This window comes from Lissotriton helveticus, chromosome 8, assembly GCF_964261635.1.
Source record: "Lissotriton helveticus chromosome 8, aLisHel1.1, whole genome shotgun sequence".
NCBI lineage: Eukaryota > Metazoa > Chordata > Amphibia > Caudata > Salamandridae > Lissotriton > Lissotriton helveticus.
The window spans coordinates 1,350,924,234-1,350,934,365 of record NC_136069.1 but is presented as its reverse complement, the minus strand read 5'-3'; the positions used below and the strand labels follow the sequence as shown (position 1 = coordinate 1,350,934,365).

The following is a 10,132-nucleotide window of genomic DNA, read 5'->3' as shown; positions in this document are numbered from 1 at the left end:
GCATAAGACTTCTTGTGGCAGCAGCACCCAAGTTTCATTAGCATGTTCTTTTTGAGAAGGTGGGAGCCCACCACAAAAATATTTCCCTTCCTCCCTATTCCAACATACCCAAGACACCCAGAGGTCTCAGTATGCTTTAACACCTGCTCTCAGCAGGTGGCAAAAGTCTGCATTAAACCACCATGAAATTTGGAATTCCTTGTGGTTTTACATCCCAAAAATATTTGTTCCACCTGGTAAATCTCCATTCCACAATCCTGGTGGGGATTTATCGCACAGTATTGAAAAATCGCATGTGAAGGCGCGGTTAAGCCAACTTGTGCAACTTGTAATCGGCCGTACCCGTGCGGAGCACCATTGAACCCTGTTTTCTCCTTTCCTTCAGTAAAGTAAAACTAAGAACAAGAGTGATGCTTTGACTGCTATGTAAGTGTTGCAAACTGGCAGGCACAAATGCAGACTTCCTGGGAAGTACCACATTACCAGTTTTGTATCAGCAGTTTATTAATTTGTCTGAGCTATTGTCCATATCACATAAATATTATTGCGATGGAGGCTTTTGGATTTGTCAGTGGTAAAAGCTGTCATCTAGATTTTAATTTGTCACCAGTAAATTGCGCCCTATATTTTAGCATTATATTGGAGGCTATTGTATATTTTTCATTGTTGGCAGTTATATTTAAGTGCTAAAATAAATTGCGTCGTTTGAGACAGTATTCTTTTTTTAACACCACTTTTTAAAAAATAAATAGCAATTTAATAATATCAGGCAAATTCCTTTCACTGGAACCTTCATCTGCACTCGTGGTGATCCTTTGTGAAAGTGCTAAAGCTGTTCTGGTGCAAGCTTGTCTTGACCCGCTTCTCTCGCTGCCTTCGGTTGCAGAACCAGACGCGCACCACTTCCTTCTCCAGGTTGAGTCCCTCCGCCATCCTCATCACCTCTTGTGAGGAGGGCTTACTTTGTTCTCCGAAGTGTGCCTCGAGAGCCTCTTTGGCAGCAATACTGTAAAAATCAGAATATATATATATATTAATTGTTTCCTTCAGCACAAATCTACAAATGCACAGTTGCATTTCAGCAAAGAAGAAACAGCAGTTGTTAATTAGCAGTTACCAGAAATTGGTGTCTACAGAAAAAACATATTTAACCTCTACTATATATATACTACTTGGGATTCTGTAATTCCCTATATAAATGGCAGTCAATAATTTCTTTATAATCAGTGACTTGTGAGAACCCAGGTGCCGATTATAAAAAAAAGATGCTAGAATTCAGCTATTATAAGTTATTATAGTCAAGTTCTTAGGCCACAATGCCTGCTGCCAGAGCCAGCAACCATGGTGAAAGGCAGGTCAGGTCACAGGAGCATAACTAAAGCAGCTGTTTAAAGCAACAAACAGAATGCTACTTTTCTATCTTCAGCGCTATTTTAATAGCTTACAATGCCAAGCAGAGATAATATGTTTCTTTTTTGCACTCCTTAGATAGAGAAAAGCTAGAAGCTTTCTGTTTGTTTCTATACCTTCTGAGCTGCTGTAGCTTTTTTTTTTAAACTGACTTGTGTTTAATTGTTTCTAATATCTGTTTGCAACAAATATCTAACAGATTTTTGATGTGCTCAATTTTGCACTACAGGTTTTATTTTTATTCTTCATGTTTGCAAACCTGCTCACTCTTTCATATCAAAGAGCTTCGCAACAAGATTGTAAGTGCTTTGTGGAAAAGGAGATGGTGGGACCATGTATTTCATGGGTTAAATTACCCCCTGGCATGCATGATACGTATATTTCAAGTCACCTTGAGTTCCATAACGTTATGAAGGCATCATTCCTCTATACAGTAATAGAACTCGTCAGTGACTATGCAATGTCCTTATAGTGTACGGAGGGAGTACTTTATCCTTTATATCACTGTTGTCAGGAAGGGAAATTAATTGTACGACTTTTTTACCAATTGTCTATTATGTCACAATTCATATTAGAACATTGAAATGTTGAGTGCTCTAGTGAAGACAACAAAGATATCCACAGGCTTACAATGGCTGGTATAAGTCTTCTGCTCCAACTTTCCAATGCTTATCTTTATGATTCCCCCTTTTTAATTTAGAACATTCTACCCTTAGTGGGTGGAATGCTCTAATAGCCTTATAGCCCTTCTGCCTTGGGCTGTACTGGTTGTTCAAAGCCCTCTCCGACATTATAGGCTCTATAGGCCCTCCCTCGTAGCACACGCTTATAACTCAAGATCAGGGTCTTTAACAACAGATACATCCCTTGGCATTGGGCTATATGGCTATAATATTTGTCCATGTTTATATAAACATTTGCAATTAAAATGCCAAATGTTATATAGTGTAATGAGAGTTTGCTTTATGGCATGGTCACAGGTACAAAATTCACATTAAGCACGTTGCTTACTGCTCAGTTTAAATATTTAGGCAGCCTATTCAGAAAATGCACTTTGTAGGGCGTTTTGTAGTTCTTCAATAGTACTATAAACAAACTACAAAATTATATTCACAAACTTTTGTATGGAGGTTCTGCCTCTGCTTCTCCTATTATTTTCTGTGCAGAGATCTCAGCCCCAAGGTGTGGAGTCTAACAAGTATCCGTTTTAGTAGTCAATGTGGAAGAGTTGGGAAAGTGGCTGGGAATTGCTAAATACTTATTACAAAAGGCAAGGTTGATAGGGAGGAGTAAGGAGGGGTTCTGTACCCACACACACAAGAGTAAGTCCATTGCTGTGCATTAACTGCCTGTATAAAGTTACTACATCCAAAAAGGGACCTGTTACTACATCCAAAAAGGGACCTGAGTAACTAAATCCAGCTTAGACCTAAAGTAAATCAAGCACCACACACGGCCAACCACTGGCACTGCAACACCCTCCATTAGAGATCAATGGCGGTAGGAACTTAAAATAAAACTCCATAGAAAATAATGTTGAATGTAATAAATTATGTAAAATAGTTACAAATATAAATAATTATAATTTGGTGCAAAAAATCTATAACTAGTACATATATATTATTTATTTATAAATTCTTTTATTAACCTTTTTTGAATGGAACAAATAATTTCCCAAATAAAGCAAGACAAAATATTTTTATCATTAGGTATTAATAAAGTAATGTATATATTTAATTAAAAAATAATTTATTTATATTTAAAAAATTGCATTATTACATTCTTTTTACATTCAAAATGTTATTAACACATTCTATTATTAAATATTGAATATACACTATTTGTATATTTTTTTAACATTAAATAATACATTTATATATATATTTTTTTATTATTTTTTTTCCAAAAACCTTTATTCGAGCAAGCAAAGGAAAATACAAGAATGGGCCTACAACCTCACGGGCTGGCCGCTAATAATAAGGCACAATGAAAGAGGCAGAATAGCACTCCCGTGGTCAGGCACAAATCAGGTACCAAGCATTACTCCAAACATATTACAGAGCATATTAATTTTCTGTTTTATACATAAAAACAACGAACACTAAAAAGGCGAATGCACAATAATCAAGGTCAGCCCAAAGAACGGAGGGGATGGTCAACAATCAGGAGAACATAACACGAGTCATGGGACTCTGACAAGGTCGGGGGGGGGAGCAGCGGGGAGAACCGGAAATTCACAGAACAGTATGAAAAGGTTTCGGGAACGCCCGCCTAGGGAGATAGGGTAACATCAGTAATGCCAACAATGGGAGGGGTACAGATATCCCCACGATATTCATTCCACTGGCCCCAAATCTTCGTCCACGCCCCGGGTCTGCCCCTGGCCACATATACGGTCTTCTCACGAAACATGGACCAGTCCATGTTGTCCTCCCATTTCGAGACCTCAGGGGGTCTGGACGCGCCCCAGAGTTGCGCAATATCCCGTTTTGCAATCATGTATCCCAAGGTAGCCCATCTGGTCTGGGCCACAGAGTAGTCGGTGGGTTCCCACACATTCAACAGACACCGTCGTGTCTCCGGCCGCAGGGCAACACCAGTCACAGCAGTCATCACCGCAAGCACAGCAGTCCAGTAGGCCGCCACCACTGGGCACTCCCAAAGAATATGTAAAAAGGTAGCACTCGACCCACAACCACGCTTACATAACCCATCCGGGGAAAAGCCCATTGTCACCAGACGCGGACCAGTGACATATACTCGATGAAGGATTTTAAGTTGAACCAAACGGAGACGGGCAGGGATGGCTACCTCTTTCGGAGAAGAGAGTGCCGATTGCCAATCCTCGTCGTCCAATTCCAACCCATCGCCGACCCAAACCTCCCGAAGTCGGACCAATAAGTCTGCCCGATTATTGATCAGTTTCTTATAAATCAGGGAAATAGTGCTATCAGGCAGGTGGCCATCAAGGACACGATCTTCGAGGGGGGACGACTCGGGAAGGGTCTCATCAGGAGTCAGGACTGAGGCGAGGGCGTGTCGGACCTGCAGATAGCGAAAAAATTCTCTACCATTCAAACCGTATTCCGCCTGAAGGGTCTGGAATGACTTCACACTACCTTTCGAACAGACATCACCCACCTTACATATCCCAATCATATCCCAGCGGTCGAAGCCCTTAGTAGACCAGAGACACCCCAAACGTTCAGAGGCATAAAGCGGCGTCGCCAGTGTCATTCGATCCTCCCAACCCAAACTCACATTCGCGGCTCGCCACACAGTGACTGCAATCCTGGACGGGCCCACAAGATGGCGCCCGGCCGATCTAGAATAAAGCGTTCTATTAAAGTCCCCACCCGGCAGCTGGAGTCTATCCATCTCAAAGGCAGGATTACGACCCGGTGAGAACATCACGTGATTAATGGCAGACATGTCGGGGAGCGCCATGCCCCCGTCATACCAAGGGACGGTGAGTTTCGCGAGGGCAATACGTGGACGCCCGTCCCAGATCAATTGCCTTTGAAGACTCTCGATCTCCCGGAAATAGGTCTTGGGGATGTCGTCATAGGAATTCTGGAGCGCATAAAGGAACCGCGGCAAGGACATCATTTTAAACAGAGCCGCCCTGCCCAGAGGAGACAAAGGGAGCTTACGCCAACGGGCCACGTCCAGTCGCAATCTAAGCAACGGGGGGAGGAGATTACGCTCAAATCGGAGTGAGGAGTACAACGTAATGAAGATACCTAAATACTTGAAGCCAGACTGGACCACCTGGATAGGAAGTCTGCTCGGCAAAGGGGGCAAAACACCCGAAAGAACATACACGCAGGACTTGGCCCAATTAATAACGAGGCCTGAGTTGGCACCAAATGAAGTAAGAACATCAAATAAAACAGTCAGAGATTTACGCGGGGAGGTGAGATATAAAAGAATGTCATCCGCGTAAAGTGAGACGCGGTCCTCAAAGTCCGGTGACCAACGGATCCCTTTAAGCGAAGGCTCCCACCGAAGCCATGCAGCTAACGGTTCCAGGGCAAGTGCAAAAAGCAACGGAGACAAGGGGCAACCCTGACGGGTTCCCCTGCCAAGGCTGAAAGGGGCCGAAACTCTACCGTTTACCACAACTTGTGCTAAGGGTTCAGCATATAATAACTTCACCCAACCAATAAACTCAGGCCCGAAACCAAATTTCTCAAGAGCCGCCCAAAGATAAGGCCATTCCACAGTGTCAAAAGCCATCAAGGCATCCAGCGATGCCAAAATGTCCGGCTCCGTCAGAAGCCCCGCCCTCGCAATCGCACCGTGGAGACGACGTAGGTTAAGAGCCGTGTTGCGATGCGGGATAAATCCGGATTGATCTGGATGGACCAAGTCACTAATGACCATCAGGAGGCGGGTCGCCAGGAGTTTAGCCAATACCTTGGGCTCAACATTCAGCAGGGATATGGGTCTATAGGATGAACAAAGGTCCCGCGGTTTACCATCCTTGGGGATGACAACTATTGTGGCCAGACGCTGATCACATGGGAGAATACCCCGTTCCCGGGACTCCAGAAACATGGCACGAAGATAGGGCGCCACTCTGTCGGGACGTAGCTTGTACAGTTCAATTGGCAACCCGTTCGGGCCCAATGCTTTGCCCAACGGAGTGAACGGATGGCAGTAGCTATCTCATCAATAGTAAAGGGGGACTCCAACGCTATACGATCCAAATCGGAAACACTGGGCAGAGCTATATCACGCAACAGAAGGCGAGAGTCAGCCACATCCCTCACAGACACAGGGGTATAAACCACACGAAAATAATCAGCAAAACAGTCAACTATTCCAATCGGGTCCGTCACACTCGCACCACTCGATGACTGAATCACGGGCACCACACGATTAGCTCTCTCCTTCTTATCCAACCATGCCAGCAACTTACCCGCTTTGTCCCCCACATCATACAAACGACCCTGTTGCTCCCGAAACATCAGTTTAGCAGCATCCGTGACCATAGACTTATAGGCAAATTGTTTCAGACCCAGGGCGTGGAGTTTCGCAGACGTGACACCCGATTCCAAAGCAGCCTCCAGTGCAGAAATCTCTCCCTCAAGGTCCACCACCTCCCGATTCCTCGCATTCTTAGCTTCAACAATAAGGGAGAGGGCCTGCCCACGAATCACCGTCTTAAAGGCCTCCCACAGGGACACCGCGGAGGAAACCGACCCCTCGTTATCCAGAAAATATGCGTCCAAAGACTTAATCAAAAGGCTGTGGGTCTCGGGGGAGGTAAGGTACCACGGGTTGATAGGAGCCACCCGGCCCACTGCCTCCACTCCAATCTCAAAACGGAGCCAGAGCGGAGAGTGGTCAGAAATGCCCCTGGGTAGGTGTACAATCTCACGCACCGCTGGCGACTGAGCCGCAGGCATCAGGAAATAGTCCAGTCTAGACAGACTCCCATGGGCCCCAGAGTGGAAGGTGTATTGAAGCTGAGTAGGATGCATAAGCCTCCAGCAATCCACCAAGCCAAATGTATCCAAAAACCCACCCAACCACTGTTGGGCCGCAGGAGTATCTCTAGGGGGGTGGCGATCGTGTAGACCGGAGAACACAGAATTAAAATCACCAGCCATAAATAGAGTACTATCAGGGAGGTCCAACAACACACGGCCCAAATCGGAAAAGGTAGAAGTCTGCAGGCCGGGGGGCACGTAAACAATAAATAAGGAGAGGGTACGACCCTCATAGCGACCCACAAGGACAGCATATCGCCCCCGATCATCCAGAATCAAATCATCAATAGCTAGGGGGAGGGAAGCCCGAACAAGGATACCCACACCCCTAGAACCCGAGGTAAACCCCGAATGTGCTGCGAGGCGATAGCCCCACCTATTCATCGCATGACAAATATTGCCCACCAAATGAGTCTCCTGCAGGAAAACAATATCTGGAGATAAACGTCGTATACATTTCAACACCACACTCCGTTTGATACGATCCCCCAGACCGTTAACGTTCCACGAAACAAATCTCAACCCGCTACCCCCATCCCACCCAGCAACGCCAAAACCCCCCACCAATGAGCATGACACAAGAAACATCATCAAATACAGGATAGAGTCGCCTTGAGAACAGAACACACAAACAACGAACTTCCCAACCGCCCACCCCCCAACAAACAAGAGTACACCCCCCACCCTGCACCCCTGCAAAAAGCTAAAAAGCCACCCCAACCTGCAGTGTGCCTGTCGCCCAAGAACCCCCATTCTACACAAAGACCCCGGAGGAGGAAAGGCTCCGTCCCACCCGCCACCCCGATCAAGACCGATAACGAGGAAAAACACACAACAAATCACATGAACAGTAGAGGAACGTAGGCATACAATCCTGGAAAGAGTCATTCAAAACAAGGCCCCAGGCGTAGACGAAATGTTCAGCTCTCTACACCACCTTCAGCACCGCCCGGGTGGGCATCGGACTCAGTCTCAGGAGGTCGGTCAGGCAGAGAGTCCAGCCAGTCATTCACAGCCTCCGGCCGATCAAAGAAAAAAGTTCGGTCATTGTACTCAACCCGCAGCCTGGTCGGAAAAAGCATAGCGTAGCGCAACCCCATGTCCCTAAGACGCTTCTTGGCACCACGAAATCCCATTCGCTGCTTCTGGACCTGTTGGGAAAAGTCCGGATAAAAGTTCACTGTGGCATTCTCAAAGGCCACCGGGCCCTTCACACGTGATGCTTGCAGGATAGCGTCCCGATCCATATAGTGGAAAAGTTTTGCAACAATAGGCCTCGGCGGGGCACCTGGCTTACCCTGGCCCCCCGGAACACGATGTGCACGCTCCACTGTGAAAAATTTACTCAGTCCAGATGGAGAGAGGTGGTGTTGGATCAGGTCCTCAACTAGGAGATCAACCGAGTGGGGTTCTGGATTCTCCGGAACACCAACCACGCGAACATTTCAGCGATGTGCCCTGTTCTCAAAGTCTTCCAAGCGCCGGGTCATGAAATCGTTCACCCTACGGAGATTGCCAATCTCCGTCTGTATCGCAGAGACGTCTGCCGTGAGGCTGGATGATTTGAGGTCCAATGATTTCACCTTTTCATTGGTTTTTGATAGATCGGCTCGAATTAAGTTCACATCAATGGCCACGGTGTCGATTTTGTGGGCCAAGGTTTCATATTGTTGGCCTATCGTCTCCCTCATGCCAGAAATGGCGCCCATGATGTCCTGCAAGGAAGGCTCCGTTGACGTGTCCACGATGTGGTCAGACGCGCTGGGACCGGGCAGGGCAGCTCCGGGGGACCCCTTCGAGTGGGTATAACGGTCCATGACGTTAGATTGGACCGGACCCCCGCGCAGAGGTGTCTTCGTCTTCCGTGTCTCCCGGTCCCCTCTGCCCGCCATTTTGGAGATGCGTCACAAGGAGATTCACCAGGGTCAACGGACCGGGCACCAGAAAGTGAGGCCTCGGGACCAAAGGGCCGCAACAAGGGTACCACTAGGATAGGGCCAGCCAAATAGGAGAATAGTCCAGCCAAAGGTCCGACAGCCGACTCGTGCCCCGGACCCAGCCCTGGCCAGACTCTCTCGCCGATGTCTCAGTCTGAGGCAGAATCGAAACCGAAACTTAAGAGGGGGACCCTCAAGTCCAATCCCCCTGCCGTTGTTGTTCAACTCCAAGACGGCCACTGAGCCTCATCCAGTCCCGGGCGCACCTCAAGGGCGGAGCCCAAAAGTTCGAATCACCGTAACTCCGGCACCCGGTGTCGAAATAAAATTCTGAAAGGTCCAGGTAGATCAGCCCAACGTCCTCTACACAAATCCTCGTGAAAAATCAGGATTTGTTCAGGATATTATGCCGGGAGTGGCGGGGGTCCGGGGAGCGCTGTGCTCACACGGCCATCTCGGATCTACATTTATATTTTTAACTAGTCTTAATAATGTAATTTATTTAACAATATTTCCTATGAGGTTTTATTTTGAGTACCTAACTCTACTATTTTTTATGTGTGAGTGTTTCAGAAACAGTGGTTGGCCATGTTTGGAACTGGACTTATTACTGTTTTTTTGGCAGTAGTAACGTACACTTATAAATTTGGCTTCACCCCTTTTTCTGAGGGTGGAGACATGTAAGTCTGCACTTTTGAGTAACTTTACACTCTGATTTTGTGAATAATCAACCATGCAGTTCCCACCCCACTGATGGCAAATATTGGATCTGCATCTATTGTTACACTTGTATGCCGGAGGTAATTAAAATACCTTTCATAACATCGAATAAGTAATGAAAAAATTCAGTGCCATGGGTCACAGTTATATTCAGACCATGTTATAAAAAAAACCATGTTAAATGGAATATCTGTTGGGCACATCATCAGAACACACACTTTGGCATTAATATTCCTAGATCAGGGAATACACCAGTCTGCTGATTGTGATTTTCATATAAAGTGGAAGCTTATACGTATCTATCGTTTATTTCTTTATACTTTCTGTTCCTACTTTTTGCTCCTACTGTCTTTTGCTCCCTCTCACGCTCATGCTACACATTGAATAATACATTTATATTTTTAACTAGTCTTAATAATGTAATTTATTTAACAATATTTCCTATGAGGTTTTATTTTGAGTCCCTAACTCTACTATTTTTTATGTGTGAGTGTTTCAGAATCAGTGGTTGGCCATGTTTGGAACTGGACTTATTACTGTTTTTTTGGCAGTAGTAACGTACACTTA

The 10,132-nt window shown here is 45.9% G+C and overlaps 1 protein-coding gene across 1 annotated transcript in view; it reads right to left on the bottom strand.

The window, feature by feature from the left end:
- Nucleotides 1-207: 207 nt before the first annotated feature.
- POU1F1 (POU class 1 homeobox 1) overlaps nucleotides 208-10,132 on the bottom strand; it is a 91,805-nt gene continuing 81,880 nt past the window's right edge. Inside the window, exon 6 of the mRNA XM_078656196.1 lies at nucleotides 208-1,006. Coding sequence (XP_078512322.1) covers nucleotides 793-1,006 — 214 coding nt within the window. The 3' untranslated portion in view covers nucleotides 208-792. The remainder of the gene's footprint in view (nucleotides 1,007-10,132) is intronic.